The sequence below is a fragment of the Podarcis filfolensis genome (genome assembly GCF_964270895.1).
Source record: "Podarcis filfolensis genome assembly, chromosome: 3".
Lineage (NCBI taxonomy): Eukaryota > Metazoa > Chordata > Lepidosauria > Squamata > Lacertidae > Podarcis > Podarcis filfolensis.
This window is the reverse complement of record NC_139606.1, coordinates 84,319,124-84,336,504: the sequence shown is the minus strand read 5'-3', so window position 1 is coordinate 84,336,504 and position 17,381 is coordinate 84,319,124. Positions and strand designations below refer to the sequence as shown.

General features: G+C 46.1%; 1 protein-coding gene across 7 annotated transcripts in view; it reads right to left on the bottom strand.

The window, feature by feature from the left end:
- LOC310758330 (uncharacterized protein) overlaps positions 1–17,381 on the bottom strand; it is a 44,474-nt gene that overhangs the window by 16,728 nt on the left and 10,365 nt on the right. For all 7 annotated transcript variants that reach the window (XM_083604435.1, XM_083604436.1, XM_083604438.1 and 4 more), the window contains 18 exons: positions 16,233–16,394; positions 14,639–14,770; positions 13,446–13,634; positions 12,448–12,531; positions 11,328–11,446; positions 11,048–11,162; positions 10,863–10,949; positions 9,755–9,870; positions 8,682–8,769; positions 7,872–7,951; positions 6,584–6,677; positions 4,769–4,885; positions 3,884–4,146; positions 3,270–3,393; positions 2,506–2,733; positions 2,076–2,231; positions 1,478–1,695; positions 225–402 (listed from right to left, as the gene is read on the bottom strand). In XM_083604435.1, the coding sequence (XP_083460561.1) occupies positions 225–402; positions 1,478–1,695; positions 2,076–2,231; positions 2,506–2,733; positions 3,270–3,393; positions 3,884–4,146; positions 4,769–4,885; positions 6,584–6,677; positions 7,872–7,951; positions 8,682–8,769; positions 9,755–9,870; positions 10,863–10,949; positions 11,048–11,162; positions 11,328–11,446; positions 12,448–12,531; positions 13,446–13,634; positions 14,639–14,770; positions 16,233–16,394 (2,550 nt within the window). The remainder of the gene's footprint in view (positions 1–224; positions 403–1,477; positions 1,696–2,075; positions 2,232–2,505; positions 2,734–3,269; positions 3,394–3,883; positions 4,147–4,768; positions 4,886–6,583; positions 6,678–7,871; positions 7,952–8,681; positions 8,770–9,754; positions 9,871–10,862; positions 10,950–11,047; positions 11,163–11,327; positions 11,447–12,447; positions 12,532–13,445; positions 13,635–14,638; positions 14,771–16,232; positions 16,395–17,381) is intronic.

Here is a 17,381-nt window from a genome sequence, read left to right as displayed (position 1 = left end):
CTTCTAGGTACAGCTCTCAGTCAGGGCCATCCCTCAGGATGACAAACAATTGGGACAACTGTCTAGGTTCCACCCACCTGATGAGGTGCTTCGCCTCCTCCCTTCCAAAAGCAGTGAGTGATGGCAAAAGAAAGAAAAGGGAAGTGAGGTGGGATGGGATGTTGTTCCCCAAAGGATGCTGCAGGCATGTAGGAAGCTTGCGTATCATGGCCTGCCACACTTACTGTCTCACTCAAGCTGTGCTCCTCAGCTACCAGTTTCCATCCAACTGCTGCCAGCTCCTCAAACTCCTTGAACTTAGTCTCCATGTTACTTTCCAGGTCTTCCCACTGAGCTTCTGAGAGACCGTGGGTACTCATAGTCTCAGAGAAGATCTGTGCCCGAGTATCCTCTGTCCAGGAGCTGGAGAGTCAAGGAAGGAGGAGCAACTATGAATATGGCCAGAAGAAATGTGTCTTAACACCTCACAAAAGTGCAGCTAACTTTATCCTCTACCCTTCCAACAAAGCTACAGATCAGGGTACTTTCCAATTGATAGAGAAACCTGGAAGAATCCCAATAAAAACCTATTCTGCATCAAGTTGTCTCAGCCTCTAGACAGCTTTGTCTTTCAAGTAGTTGCATACAGTTAAGATACGTACCATTTCCCAAGGCCTTTTAAAGCAGTATTAAAAAGGTGTCCCAGTAAAAATAGTTTTTCTCTCTCTTTGTAAACCACTAAGGCAGGCATCCCCAAACTCGGACCTCAAGATGTTTTGGGACTACAACTCCCATCACCCCTAGGTAACAGGACAAGTGGTCAGGGATGATGGGGATTGTAGTCCCAAAACCTCTGGAGGGCTGAGTTTGGGGATGCCTGCACTAAGGGCTGCTTCCATTGTGGCAAAACAATCTACACACTAAGCCCTTCCATGGAAAGGTTGGTGTTACATCTCACAAGCAAATCACCAGTCTTGTCAAATGCGTGAGCAAAGAGGAGTAAATACTCAGGAAATCTGCAGCTAAATCACAACATCCAGGGCATGTGTAACTGCACCAAAATAAATGCAAGATAAGTTGTGACGTGCTACACTGAAGTAAGAGAATATTTGGTAGGGTGGAGCTGCCCTTTCAATGCAGGCATTGCTGCCACTTGCCTGGATGGTGCGGGGCTGGGACAGCAGCAAGCTCAGCCCTTCACAGGTGCACCAGCGGGAGCAACCACCTGGTTGCACAGGTACCCCTGCAAGGTCCCAAACCTCACTTCCACCCTGCCCCACCTCCACCCCATCCAGGTGTGTGAACGGGAATTAGAACTGATGCTGAGACTCAAGCTTGCTGGACTGACTTCAAAGTAGATAAGATGGATAGTCCCCAAGCGCAATTGAAAACAAGGGGTGCTTCCAGATGGGGGCTTAATATCACAAATGGGTGAGTCAGACATTGCAAAACAAACTTTCAAGGGACAGGAAGAGTCCACTAAGGTCTACTGACTTACATAATGGCTAAATAAGCTCTGAAGAATTGTCGCAAATTAGCGGCTTGCTGTCCATGAACTGCATTTCCCAACACCAGCTTTTGCAGATCTTTCCAAGCCTCCAATGTTTCACTGATTCTCCTGGACTCATTTGGCATTTCAATCAGACAGCAATCTTCCAGCTCCATGAAGGCTCTCTCTAGTTTCTCCATGTCCCCTTCCAGGCTAGACATTTCACTCTATGAAATACAAGATAGCAGGATTCAGGCTAGCAATAGGGCTTTCGAATGGGGAACTCCTGGCTTAGTAAATGCTTGCCCAATCTAAAAACAAGCATGAGACTCCCAACTGGCTTTAGGAAGCCAAACAAACAACAGGGCAGTATCATCAAACATCAGATCTATGCTGACCCATTAAAAAAAGTGAGAGCTCAGAACCATTGGTCAAACCTGAACCTGCATAACAATCTCAACCTGCAATTTACAATGGTGCTGGGTGGAAGAACAGACTTCCAAGGTGTGCGTAATGCCTGATTTAGCACTTCTCCAACATTGCCATGAGCAAACACTGGTTATATGGGGTGCTTGTTACAAGCCCTCAAATAGCCTTTTGATCTCACCTCTATCTCTTTCTGCCTTTCCATGAGCCCCTGCAGCTCCAGAAGATCTGCCTCACTCTTCACTGTGGCAAAGCTTCTCTCTGCCTGCATTATGTCCTGAGCCAGTGTTTCTGCTCTGTTCCTCATTGTCTTGATCCGTGAGGTGACCCAGGCCAGCTGAAAAATTGAAAAAAGAAAGGTGACACTGAGAAACAGTTCTCTGTGCTACAGGCTGCTTGGACAACCAAACCAAAGCTGGAACTGCAACAGAGTAGTACTGGTTGCATTTAATAGGTCAGTCCACCTCTATGAAACAAGAAGATAGATTTTGTAGCTTCTTGCCCAAATACAATAACCAACACTGAAGGATGGAGTGGTACAGGGTTTCCACCTCTAACCACTAGGGAAGAGGGATTTTTCTAGCACGCAGCCCCTCTTAACTCTCTCTTACCTTAGTTTCCTCCCCACTTGACAAGGCCTGCACAAAGCACTTGAGATTCTCTGTCTTGGTCACTGCCTCCATGGCCCGTTCGCGCTCCTTCACAACACTGTTCAGCATGTCCACTGCTTCTTGCAGTTCCTCCAGTGACCTGTTCATGTCCTCATTGCTCAGCTGTTGAGCACTCTGGGCTATGAGAAGCTGCAGAGGCTCTTGGGAGCCTAGCTGGTTCGGCACTGCCTAAAGCAAAACAAGTACATGAATAATATTGGGTACCAATCTAGACAGGCCACCCTGTTAATTCTCTCACAGAAGTCTTCTGAGCAAATTGCCATGATTCCTACTTTACAGAGAAGGAAAGTGAAACTTCAAGAGAGAGGCTTGACTAAAGCCACTCAATATTAATATTAATATTAATAATATTAATAATGATGATAATAAGGTAAAGATAAAGGGACCCCTGACCATTAGGTCCAGTCGTGGCCGACTCTGGGGTTGCGGCGCTCATCTCGCTTTATTGGCCGAGGGAGCCGGCGTACAGCTTCCGAGTCATGTGGCCAGCATGACTAAGCCTCTTCTGGCGAACCAGAGCAGCACACGGAAACGCCATTTACCTTCCCGCAGTCAGCCTGGTTAGTAGTGAGCTGGGCAGACCAATGGTCTGACTCGCTATAAGGCAGATTCCTATGTTCCTATGACAGGGCGGAATTCAGACCACGCCTCTGCATATCACCTTGTTCTTCCCTTCCCTGGTCCACGTCTTCTCTGCTTCTCACCTGTACTTGGTTCCTGTGACTCAGCATTTCTTCCATATGCACATTCTGCAAGAACTCGGTTAAAACCAGGGCATCTTTCAAGTCTGATGTTCGGCGCTGGAGAGCCTCCTGCACACAGGTGAACCTGGGAAGGAAACCATGACATCTTCCTACAAGCGTATTTCACGAGAGCAATGTTACCTGCTGCCTAAACATACGCAACTTCAATTTGGACAGACAAAGCTGATGGAGATGAGATAGGTCTAGAACAACATGGGCTACAGCTCAGTGGTAGAACATCTGCTCTGCATGCAGAGGGACCTAGGTTCAATCCCCAGCACCCTTGTCTGAAATCCCGGAGAACTGCTGCTTATATAGTGTGAGGACAATACTGGGTTAGATGGACCAATGGTCTGACTCAGCAGAAAGCAGCTTCCTATGCTCCTACGACAAGGGAAACTTAAAAAAGACCCAACCCTGGCTCTCTCCTCCTCCTTGGTTGCCTGCATCTATTCATCTGAAACCATTCTTCCACCCTGAAGTAACCTCTTCTCTTTCTCCAGCTTCTCAGAAGCCAAGTCTCCTTCCTACACCACCTCCATACAGAGAACACTCTTTTGTTCCTAAGAACTCACTTTTCCTTCACTCGTTCCATCTTTCTATGAATCATTGCAGCTGCTGTGTGTTCTGAGGAGGAGTCCATTTTCATTTCCTCCTGCAGGGCTTGAAGCTTAATATGCCACGCCTCCACTTGGTTCTCCAGGGTGCCAACTTTCTCTAGGTCCCCATGGAGGTCATCAAGGTTCTTTGCTGCTGCTGCTTCTGGCTCAGAGAGCAAGCCTAGCACAGTTTCTAGCCAACACTCAGCCTCTTCTACCTCCCCAACCAACCGCAGAGCCTGCAAACAGAAAGGAGTGGGGTGAGCAAGGCAGCCCCCCAGCCTGAATATGACAAGAAAGTGATTGGGCACTGTCCTCTGCAAGAGAAGGCCTTCGCCCTGAAAGATGGCGAACAACTTTCTTAAATAAATAAGAGAGTGTATCCTAATCCCAAGGTTCAAATGTCTAACTGTGGGAGAAAACTGAACACTACACTACAAATAATCTGTTCCCTACGGCTAAACTTTTCAGCGCATGGATGACAGGCAAGCAATCCAACTGAACAGGAAATGTAACCTCTGTCAGGGATACAACTTGCAGGGAAGAGCTACAAATATTAGAATTGCTAGGGTCTTTTGAGTGAGGCTGAGACTACATGTTACCCACAACATAGAGCAGCTGCCAAGAATGGCAGCTGTCTCACCCCCTTCCACCCCAAAACCTTTTATTAATGTCTAGCATAATTCGTCTCATCTGACGATGGCGTAGATTTCATTTGCCTCCATGCTGCATCATTTGGTTGTTGCCAGCAAGGGTGGAGAAACACACAGTGCCATGAGATCACAGGATGTGAAAAACTGGCGCACCATGTTTACAAAAGGGAAGGATGAGACACCCTTTCCAGTGGCAGCCACTACTCACTGTATCAATCTCCCTCAGGGCCACGCCGTTCTCTTGGTGCCGCCTTCTCAGTTCCTCCCAGAGATCCTCCAGTTCCTCAAGGGCATCTTCCATCTGAGGACTCCACTTGTGTAGCTCCTAAGATGTACAGCACACACATGCCATTAAGACATATGAATAAAAGGGCTCTCACTGTGGTGGTTCTGCATATGTGGAACTCTTTGCTCCAGGATGTTCGCTTATTATCTTCTCTGTATGTGTTCAGACAGCAAATGAAAGCAGTTCTCTTTAACAAGTTTTTGATTCTGTTCGTTACTTCATGCTTTGATTTATTGGTGATTAGTTTTGGCCCTTGGGTGCTGCTTTTAACCTGGTAATTATGTTTTAATGATGGGTTGCTATTTTTATGCCTTTTTAAAACATTGCGAGTTGCACTGACTTTTTGAAGGGGAAAAGCAGGATACAATTTTTTTTTTTGTATAAATAAAATTCAAATATATGAATCTGATTGAAGCCATGTCAGACTGCTGGACCATCTACTCCAGTTTCATCTAGTGATAGGCAGCTGAATTACAGGGTCTGAGGTATGTGTGTGTCTTTTCTAGCCCTTTTACCAGAAAGCCTTTTAACTGGAGATGCTGGGGACTGAGCCTAGGATCTTCAGAATGAAAAGCATGCACTCCATCACTGAGCCGTGGTCCCCACTTGTTCAGTTCCATCCTCAGATATACTCTAAGAGTAGAAGCCATTGTCCCTGTTGGGGAAGTATTAACAGACCCAGTGTGGTGTAGTGGTTGTAGGTCACTCTCTAGGACCTGGGAGACCAGAGTTCAAATCCCCACTCAGGCAAAAAGTTCACAGGGTGATCTTGGGCCAGTCACTGCCTCTCAGCCTAACCTACTTCAAAGTGTTGCTGTGGGGATTAAATGAGGAGAGGGAGAACTATGAATACCATCTTGAATTCCTTGGAGAACAAGATGGATTAGAAATACAAAAAATAAACGAAATCTCTTGTGGGAACCAGAAAATGCCTTTTTCAGGCTGTGCTATGGGTTGTCACCTGTCCTGTATAATACAGGATTGTCCTGTATTTCAATGTAAGGTGCTACATCCTGTATTGATACAGTTTTGTCCTGTATTTCAGGTCTCTTCCCTCTCTCTCTCTCTCTCTCTCTCTCTCTCTCTGCCAAGCTAGGGATCCTCTCCAAATGCATGTGCTTGAAAGGGTGTGTGAAAGGTCATGTATTAAAGCTCTGGGTAGCCAAGCACAGACAGGTTTACGTGTGTGTGTGTGTGTGTGTGTGTGTGTGTGTGTCAAATTCCAGAGGGGCCATCCTGTCAGGCTGCAATAGATTATAATGGTTTGCTTTGAAGTCACTTCAGCATTGGGGGGGGGGGAATCACACACCCCCAACCGCGCCTCCCCGCTCTGTCATGTATTTTGCCAAAACAAAGGTGGCAACCTTAGGCTGGGCAGGAATTGGGAGCATCCCTTGTGAACAGGCCTCTCGCAGGTCTCCCTTCTTCTTACCACCCACAACAGTCCTAATTGAAACACACTTTAATTCTACAAACCTGCTTAAATACTTGGGTATTTGAAACACAAGATTCCTCTTCATTAACTCAAGGTTTTTTAAAAAATTGCCAACATTTGCTTTTGATTTCTGATAACCACCTCATTCAGATATGCTTGTAGACTAGACCTGTTCTTCAGCCAAGTGGCAGCCTACCAGCAGCCCAAGGGAAGCCAGAATTACTACCACAGTAAGGGAATCTATGTGGGCTTCAGAATGACAAAGACTTGGGGATTTGGTGAAGCTTGCAGAGAGACATTACCCCATCAGCGACCTGGCAGAAGTCCTGAAGGTGTGCCTCCTGCTGGGGCAGGTCCTTCAAGGCATTTGAATGCCAGAGAAGCTTCTTCCTCCTCCTGGAGAAGACAGAAAATTAGGGTGAGGCCATATATTCCAATTCATTGCTTGATAACTGCCACATCAAGTACACATGTGTGAAACACCACAGAAAGAGAGAGCGAGAGAGAGCAAGCATTTATACATACCGAGATCACCCTAAAACACAACACATTTTAATGGCTTTTCAGAAGTGTAGCCATATTACTCTGTTGGGGGTATTTTTTGCACTTTAAATACTGGGTAGGATTCACCTAAGCTTAAAAACCTCCAAGGAAGGAGGGCCCACCACCTCCTGAGTAGTCTGTTCCATTGTTGAACTGCTCTTACTGCCAGAAAGTTCCTTCTGATTTTTAGTTGGAATCTTCCTTGTTAGTTGAAGCCATTGGTTCAAATCCTACCCTCCAGAGCAGGAGAAAACAAACTTGCTTCATCTTCCATGTGACAGCCCTTTAGGAGAGGGAGGGATCATCTCCTCCAGAAATGCTTGCGCAGATGGAATGTTCATAATAGTGCAACATTGAATTCCACTCTGACAAATTTGTTATGACAGCTTCTGCTATAATAAATGTGGGAGTCTTTAAGAGTCTTTGTTATTTGAAGTGAAGGCAGGTTGCATTCTATAACCAATAGTGAACTCAATTCTCTAAGTGCAGGTCCTAATGTAACTAAAGCATCCATGCTCAATGGGGAAGTACCAGCAGGCTCAGGAGAACCACGAGGTTTACAGAAGTACAAATATATATATACCCAGCCAAATGAGGATTGAGCATGCTCAATAGCCATGGAATGCTGACAACCGAAGAGAGTGACAGAAAACCAGGAAAAATTGAATGGAAGGGGGCATGACTGACTGGAACGCTGAACTGAGCGTTTTGTTGCAGGTGCTACTTAGATTCAACTAGAAGCCACTGGGTGGTGGGCTCAACCTCACAGCTTCACTGTTTTTCTGTGGAGCTCTCAGCATCTACCCATAATGAGGCTGGGCTTAGTGCCAAGACCACAGGGACCCCCCAACCCGTTCAACTTCAAAGGGCCAGCCCCTCTGCTAGGAGTAAGAGATAAATTCATTCCCATAGTGAATTGTTGCTAAGCAACAAAGCAGATCCCAGTAAGCAACTTCTACCCTCCCCTGTCCCAGTTTCTCCTCACCACTTCCCACATAGCTTTCCCCCAGCTTTCTTCTCCCAGGAAAGCACTGTGTGTGCCAGTACCTTCTGCTGTCACTGGTGATGGCCTCCTTGCCTGGTGAGTCTGTGTGGCCCTCTTGGCTTCCTTGGATGTCCTTCCATATCTAGGGTTAAAAGAAGAGCAAGAATATATTTTGCTCAGAATCCTGAGAGGTAAGACTCTGGGCAGGACCTTGTCTGAACTCTGAAGTGGCTCCAAAATTATGGAACCAGTTCCCAGAGATCTGTCTTAATCCAGCTCTTGGCCCAATGCCAAACATTTTGCATTCTTCCCAGGTGCCACCTTGTGGGAGAAAGGGGAATGAATTTGCCACTTACCATCGTCTTCCTCTTCCCCACCTTTGCCAGCTGCAATGTTCTTGTGTTAGAGCTTGGCTGAGGCCAAAAAAACTTAAGGAGCATGAAGTCTGTTCTGGGATATTGGTAAAGCAAACAGGCCACTGCTTAGCAGCAATCACCAGTGGTCTTCTTTACTAATTCTGGGGGAGAGAGTACATAGCACTCCTCTCTGCTTTTCCTCACCATAAAAAGTAATAGCACTGGCTTGGGCTTTTAAGCACCACCATGTTATAACAAGAAGGCTACAGCTGAGAAGGCTACAGAGACCCTCCTTGTCTGCTGGGACACTCGGGCCACCAGTTCTGGCCCAAGTGTGGCCACCTGAGATTGACAGACTAGTCTTGCCTGTTGCTATGCATCCATGCATGAAACATTTTCTCCAGAAGTAACTTTTACCCATGAGACATGCCTTACAAATGGAGGATGCTCTGAGGCTGGTCATCTACACACAGTACCCAGGAGATCTTGAGGTGTTATCTTGAATACTTTTCTTACCTCCCATACAGGTTTTCCTCCAGCCTCTCTCCCTGCACTGTTGGACATGATCTTCACTTGCTCACGATTTGGAGAATCAATTGATCTCCTGGTCGAAGCCAGTAGAGGAGCAATAGGAGCGAGGGAAAGCAGATAGGTGAAAAAACAAAGAAAACTGTTAGAGTAGAGAACAGAAAAGGGCAAAAAAGAGAGATGATAATCACCACAGAATAAATGCAGACATTCTTGAAGAAATCCTAGTTCTCAAGCCAAATGAGCGCAGAGCAGCTCAACACTCAGTATTGCAGGGCAGAATGTCTCAGGCTTATGCACCTAACCCAACTGTTTTCAGCTTTTTCAGGTTGTTTTATTCTGACCCATTATGCTTTCAGCTTTCATTATGCTTTCAGCTTTTGTTGAAAGAGGAATGTCTTGGGTAGAGCATCCCGAAGTTACAGTGATAGTAACAGAGCTGCTGGCTTAGCCTTGTTACTGGAGCAGAGGCCATCTCAGTCTCCAGAGTCCACATTAGATTTGGGTGAAAGTTTCCTCAAGTTACTCACATCAAGGAAGATACGGTAATAAGTAAGTGCTGGTAAGCAAAAAAGGGGACTTCCCTTTACTTCCTAAATGTCTTTTGCCTTGACTGGTAGAGAGAAATAGATGCCACCCTCAGCACCCACACATATAGGCTGCATATTCATAACTTAAAAATCTAAACAAATGCATTGTCTGAAGGCCTACAACCTCAAAAAAATGTGATTAAACAACCATGCATAGTACCTTGTTCTGAAAGAATGAAATGGGGGGTGGGGAAACATTGTTAGGGTTGCTACCTTTTCCTAGCAGTTTTGCTCCTGTGCATCTAATATCAGTAGCATGCAAAGCTTTTCCAGGCACAGTAGACTCCTCACCTGCTTAGTTTCTGTATGCCACACTCCTGTTAAAGGTGCACAGCAAAACAGAAGATGGTAGTAGTATTGTCAACAATGGCTCTGGCGTGCCCAAATTAGAGACATCTGCTAAATATAATCATTAACTAGCTCAGGATCCACCTCATGCAGAGAGACAAAAATTAGGCATTCAGCAAATACCTCAATAACTGCTGGAGCTGGGCCCAGCTCTCCTTCACATCTTGATGCTTGAGAGAGACTCGTGCTACTAGGCTGGGATGGAGGCTTGTCAACTGGGACACGGTCACATCCAGCATCTGGGTGGCAAAAAAGACTGGCAATGAATGAGTGAGCAGGAGTGACAACTGCTCACTTGACATAAATTAACCTGACCCATCAAGATAAACGCACCTCACTAGCTATACATATCATGTAGCATATGAGCAATGTGACCAGTAGCCCCTGGTTCCCTAAAACCAAGTGGTTTGCTCAGTCCCTGGTGGGCTACCATGCATCTTAATGGGTGACAAGTTGTGCATGTCTAATCTATAGACTGCCTCCAAAGAAGATCCTGAATTAGACTTTCAGCAGCAAACGCGTGACAATGCAGGTTTCGACTCCCTTTCTTGTGGATCATTCCTCAGCATTCAGGAGCTTCTGCTGAAAACTGAGCTTCTTTCAGAATACCAGCAAGAGCACCTCACTTTGGATACAATCACTCCAGCAGTGGAGGGGTAGGACATATACCAGATGTTGGTACTTCAGCTGGATATCAGTTTTTGAGTCCAGGCCATCTTGCTTAGTTCATTATTTACAGGATGACAAGTTGCTCTCTAAACTAAGGGAGAAATGGACATGCCTACAAATCTTTTTTTTTAAAAAAACCTTTGCCCACCCCCCACATCTTCTTTAAGCATGCCACCAGACTGGCACGCTTTTGTGGAAGGGATTCAAGCACATACCAGAAATTTGGTTTTGTACAATTAAAGTGGATCAAAGCACTCTGCTGCTCTATCACAAATCCATTTTTTAAAAGAATCAATAATTTTTGTAGTTTGGAAAGTGGCAGGAAAATGCACTGAAAAGTGTGGGATGAACAATGTATGAACATGAATATGTATCAACACATCAGGATGAATGCAGGACAGCTGCTCATTGTTGTATAACCACCCCACAAACAAATCAGAATCATTGCTCAATAAAGACTGGATATACTCTGACCTCTACGTGAGCAACTCAAGATGAATGCTTAATAAATAGGGCATCTGGAGGGGCTCCAAGTCATGTTCCTGGGCATTGCCCAACTTACCATGACCTGACTAGCTATATCCCTGACATCCAGGTCTGGGCTGGTTTCATGTTCCCTCTGTTTCCCCACTCCACAGAGATTCCTCCGCTACAACAGAAACAACAGGCGTTAAGCCCCGAGACAAGTAGCAATGCAGTTCTTAGAAAGCACCCACCACCTCCTCTTAGAAACTGCTCTAGAATTACCTTTGCATGGATGGCCCCAAGGAGCACTTCTGCTTGCTGGACGAAGGCAGCGGCTTCCAGAGCCAGCTGCAGGGTCTCATGGTGTTCCTTCAGTGTCCCCTGGAGCCGCAGCCACCTGGAAGGTAAGACGGACAGAAGGATCTTAGGAATGGGGAAGCAGCTTAGCCTGCACACCCTTGATAGTTAAAGTAAAGCAAATGCGGTCAGATGATTCCATAGCCCATCCTAATGCTGGTTATGCCCCATCTCTCTTCCCCCACCAGCTCCTGCTCTAGCTCACATTTTATTGAGATGCTTGCGCCGTGCCATAATGCTCCTGCTCTCGCTCTTCCCCTGCTTCTCAAGTTTGTGAGCCAGGCTGTTCATTTCCTCATGCAGGGCCTGGAACTGCTGTTCCTCCTAAGTTGGATGAGAGAGAGAGAAAAAGGGAGGAGAGGCGGGGAGAAGAGGAATAACATAAACTTACTTTCTATAAAAGTATGACCTCATAAGAAGCTAACCACTACTGGCATTGCCAACTGAGCCCCAGCAGAATAAACCTTGTACTCAGAAGTTGTTTTCGAAAGGAGCTTAGGAGCTCCCGATAATAATTAAGCATCAACATTTTTTTTTACAGTGCTTTCAGGTGTTCCAAGTACTTCTCATACATTATCTCAGCAATCCTCGCAACAACTATGATGCAGGCCAAGAATTATTATTCCCAAATTGCAGGGAGGAGGGGATGGAGGGCTGAGAAAACAGTAGTACTATCCAGTACAGACAAGAGACAAAATCTTCGCAGTGGCGCCTTTCTGTTCTTGCAGATGGCAGCTGCAAAATGTGATGAAGGACTGCACCAGGCTACCCTCTTGCTACCCCAATAGGACCTAGGTATGAACTACAATGTGGGACGTGGGTGGCGCTGTGGGTAAAACCTCAGTGCCTAGGACTTGCCAATCGTATGGTTGGCGGTTCGAATCCTCGCGGCGGGGCGAGCTCCCGTCGTTCGGTCCCAGCTCCTGCCCACCTAGCAGTTCGAAAGCACTCTTAAGTGCAAGTAGATAAATAGGTACCGCTTTATAGCGGGAAGGTAACGGCGTTTCCGTGCGCTGCGCTGGTGCTGGCTCGCCAGCTGCAGCTTCGTCACGCTTGCCACGTGACCCGGAAGTGTCTTCGGACGGCGCCGGCTCACGGCCTCTAGAGCGAGATGAGCACGCAATCCTAGAGTCGGACACGACTGGCCCGTACGGGCAGGGGTACCTTTACCTTTACCTTTATGAACTACAATGCCATTTATATCATCTGAGGTAGGATGCAAAGCCTAACTGCAACCACCCCAGGTAAAACAGCACTGTCAGAACCACCCCCCCCAACACTGTACAGAGAAGAGAATCCCACACGACTGTCAGTAAGACTGTCACCTGTTTCAAGTCAAGGATGCGTCGGGTAAGCTGAATCTTGTCTGCATTCTCTTGTAGCAGGGCAGTTAGCAAAGGTTTCTCTTCCTAGAGGGGCAGATAGAAATGGTTAGAATATATGAGATATTGAAGGCACAGTGACCACAGTGTTACAATTTCATCCCAATCCTAAGAGATGCAAGTGGAGTGGTTTGGTATTGCTTCCGAATACACAGTTAGAATCCAATTTGTAGACTAGGAGTGGGGAACCATTTTCACTCCAAAGGCAATATTCCCTCCTGGGCAGGACTAGAGGCAAAGGCAGGCAGATCCATGGGTGTCACTCTAACCTTTGTACAATAGGCTACATTCCAGCCGTATGAAGACAGAGGATTCTACATGCGCCCCTCTAACTCTCTCCATCTAGGCAAGCAAGAGTCCCAAGGGCCAAATGGAAAGGAAATTATGAAAATCAATTAATCTTGCTTCTATTTTTGTATTCAGAGTTGTTTTCCTCCTTTAAAGATTTAGGATTTCTAGGAGTTTAGAATGTCTTGTTATGGAATGGAATCTGGGGGCGAAGACAAGAGCACATGGAAATTCCTATTAGATTGCCAGTGCAGTCAGCAGACAGGGGAGCAAGCAAACTATAGATGCCATTGGGAAATGACTACCTTAGCTCCCCATCTGCCATAACCAACTACTGTCTAAATCTTTCTGACCTTTGCTCCAAAACCTTGGAAGATTTTCTGAATGCTTTCTTTTTAAAATGTAATCCATTGAGTTAATTCCATAGGTGGATTTCAGAAAAATCTGACCAGCTGGGGAGATCCTTCCATATATGTGTCCGGCATCTGCAGGCAAAACATAAATTCCTCTTCCCTATGGCTATTCCCTAGCTCTCATTATTATTCACCCATTCATTACATTTCTATCCCAAGGGAGATCAGGGCAGCATACAAATATATTATACATGCTGCAGAAACAGGGGAACCGAGGGTTGGCCCTGCTTTGACACACACCTTCTGCCTGATCCAAGCTTCTAGTTGCTCAGCTTTCTGGTTGAACTCTTGTAAGTTTCTGAGTCCGCTCACTGCTTTGCTCTGATTTGCTGCCATCTGCTTCAGCAGTTGCCACTGTTCGCACAGGGTTTGTAGTCGCCTCGCTATCTCGGCACTGGAGTTTGACTGGACAGTAAGCTGGTCGCCCATCTATGGATGGGAAAGAACATAAGAACACGTGAAGAGCCCTGCTGGATCAGGATGATGCCCAATATCCTGTTCAAACAGTCGCCTGTGAGAAGCCTGCAAGCAAAACCTGAGCATATCAGCGCTTTCCTCACTTGTGATTCCCAGCAAATGGTATTCAGAGATATACTGGCACTGACCATGGAGATAGAACCCAGCCATTGTGGCTAGTAGCAACTGATAGTCTTATCCATGGGTAGGCAAACTAAGGCCCGGGGGCCAGATCCAGCCCAATCGTCTTCTGAATCCGGCCTGCAGACGGTCTGGCAATCAGCGTGTTTTTACATAAGTAGAATGTGTCCTTTTATTTAAAATGCATCTCTGGGTTATTTGTGGGGCCTGTCTGGTGTTTTTACATGAGTAGAATGTGTGTTTTTATTTAAAATGCATCTCTGGGTTATTTGTGGGGCATAGGAATTTGTTCATATATTTTTTTCAAAATATAGTCCGGCCCCCCACAAGGTCTGAGGGACAGTGGACCGGCCCCCTGCTGAAAAGTTTGCTGACCCCTGGTCTTATCCTCCACGAATTTGTCTAATCCTCTTTTAAAGCCATCCAAGTTGGTGGCCATCACTGCCTCCTGTGTTTTCCCCCTAGCTCTGATAATAACCATCTTGAAGTGATGCAATCAAAACTGTGCACACTGTTCCAAATGTGCTCTCTCGGCATAGATATAACAGCATTATGACACTGATGGTTTTGTTTTCAGTCCCTCTCCTAATGATCCCTAACATGGAATCTGCATTCCATGGAGAGGCGAGACTTAAAAGTCATCCAGTCTTGCCAGAGCACTGATTTCATGGAAACTCTAGAAATCAAGAGCACAGAAACAGGAGGAAACACAGAGATGCTGGACTACAGGAGAGGGAGCAAGGGTGAACAGGATTCAGGTCTCTCTTCAGAGCCGTGCTGCTACCTAAAGAACTCAAAGCAGGGGGGAGAGGGGGCTTCCAGAGACCTTGTTGTACCTGGTTCAGTTTGATCATGGTATTCTCGAAGTCTTTCATGTCTCTTTGTAACGTCTGAGCTGCCCGCTCCCATTCCTGAATACTGCAACCATCCTTCAGGTCTCGGAGTTTCGCTCGCACCCATTTCTCAGCCTGAAACATGAAGACAAATGCCAAGATGGGAACTGGACAAGCAGCTGGGGAAAGCACTCTTTCTACTTCCATTAGGAAGTTCAAAAGTCTGATTTTGTATGGGAGAAAGGAGAGACTCTGGGCAAAATGGAGAAGATGCCTGTTCTGGCATGACATTAAAGAAAACCCAGTACAGGATTATTCCATGTAACTTCCCATTGCTACAGCATGCAATCCTGTGGAATTGCAATGTTTTTAATCATTTGTTTGTTTGTTTTAACCAAAGCTTGGGTTTGATGGTGAAGGTCTCTCTTCAATACACAGGAGAGCTGCTGCCAGCAGAGAAGACCATATTGGGCTAGATGGGCAAACAGTCAGACCGGGTAAAAGGTGACTTCCTTCCAATATTCCCCTACAGCAGCATCCAGATGTTGTGAACAGATGGCTGCTCTGGCTGGGACTCATGAGAGTTGTGGTCCAGAACATCTGCAGGACGTCAGGTTGGCAAAGGCATTAACCTCACCACAGATCTACCCCGGACGTTTCAGAAGTCAATCCATAGAATGGAAAAAACGCTAAGTAGATACTTCAAGCAGTGAGTGACAGAGTGGTACAAGTGTAAATTAATTTATCTTAATTATGTAGTTACCCATACTACACTGCTCTTCAGTTACCAAGCTCATAGTCATGTCTACAGGCACTGAGACATGTTCCAGCTATATGCTTGGGATTAGCAAGAGCTGGAAAACAGGGGAGCAAAGAAGCTGCTATGTGCAGTGCAAGAGCTCAGCCTGGGTTCAGTCTGAGCTGCTCAGATTGAAGAGCCAGGAATGAAATAGCAGCTTTACAAGAGCAGGTGGAATGCAATTGGTCCCTTGTGTCACCTGGCCAATGCTAAACTCCTGAGTGCCATATGGGTAACAGGCTGCCTGTTTCTACCACCATGGCAACTAGCCATGGTGCTGCAGAAAGTAAAGTGGCTGAGTCCCATTGCTAAGAGTTCCTAGTTCAAGACACCTGGCACAGAGAGGAATGACAGCCACCTTTCTCACAGGGCTGCTGTGAAGTCACATGACAAAAGCTACATACCCAAACATTCTGATATAAAAATAATACACTTTTATTATCACCTAGATGTCCCTACACCGGGCTGAGACTGCTGTTCTGTGCCCCCTTCACCTCAAAGAGATGGGAAAGAAATCAGATATCTGTGGATTGACCCCCTCTCCTCTGGTCCTCCATCCTAAAGACAAGCTGCCAAGGATGACCTCATGCTATAACAACAGCCTCCCTCTAGCCAAGGGACCTTGTCTCCTTCCGTCTGCACGTTCCTCTCACTTTAACAGAGGAAAGACCTTTGGCAAGGAAAAGGCTGCCTTCCCTTCCTTTCTACTGTAGTATGGGAAAGAAGAGAAGAACATGTTCCTGCTCTACCGAGACACTGAAGGGGATTTGTTCCTCTGCCAATCTCATTTTCTTTTACCTGCATCATGTCACAGTTGAACTGAGCTATGTGAGGGCTCCATTTGGAAAGGTCGGCCAGCCCTGGGCTGTTCTGGAGGCAAGGCTTCAGCTCTGCTACTTTGCCTGCCTGTATGTTCTTGACATTCTCCTTCCAGGGACCTGCAACAGCACAGCTTGACATCTAGGAGAGAGAAACAGAGGGAAAGAAAAAGTTTGTTTAGATTTGGTCCACGTCTGATAAAGGGGAAGCAGCAATGCCCTAATTGAGCTTCAGGGGGGTTCGGAACTAACGGCCTTGTGAAGTAAGTTAATCAACAAGATAGAGTCTTAGGCTATGTACACACTGTACCTTGAAAGCTTACTTCCACTGAAATCCTTCAGTGTTTTTGTATTATCCGTTCACTGCAAGAATCTTGTATGCAGTGAGTAAATGGTTCATCTTTCTCAGCACATATGGACAAGGCTGGTGGTATAGTTGAAGACAAAACTCTCTAGAAGTTCTTTCCTGGCACTGCTACTCGAGATCCACTAAGGTACCAGGGATCAAGCCTAAGGCGTCATCTAAGCAAAACATAGAAGAGGAAAGGCCCTATCTTTAACTTCATCTCATCCTGCCTCTCTCAGGTTCGGCAGAAGTAAACCTATTTCTGCAAAACTCCCAGCCCTCAGGTAAAAGAGCTTCTGAACAAACAGGGAGACTTTTTGTCTGCCTGCCTTACAAATGAGCTCAGACCCTGCTCCTCAAAAGCAGTCTAGAGAGATACTTATTTTAAGTAACTCATCAAATGGGAGAAAGTCTGGATTTCTTCCAGGCTTTGTTCTTGTGGTCAGAAATGATGCAATGTTCTGTCACCACTCCAAGACTGCTAAGGTCAGCCAACTGCAGAAATGGCTTTCCTCCAAGCTCAGCCCAAGGTCCAGCTGCAAACTACCATGGAGGGCTAAATTTGTAAACAGTATCTCAAATCCCACTGCAGGAAGAGAGGTCAGTACTGGCTGCTCTTAAATGGTAGAGCATGGAAAGAGAAGCTTAACACTACTGAACTCAGAACACTGACAGCACACATACCAGAGCATTTATGAAAGATAAGATTTGAGACCTTCAAGCAGAGAAGGTGTAAGTCAGGAGGGAAATAGTTCATGATGCATGAAGAGCACAACTCAGAAA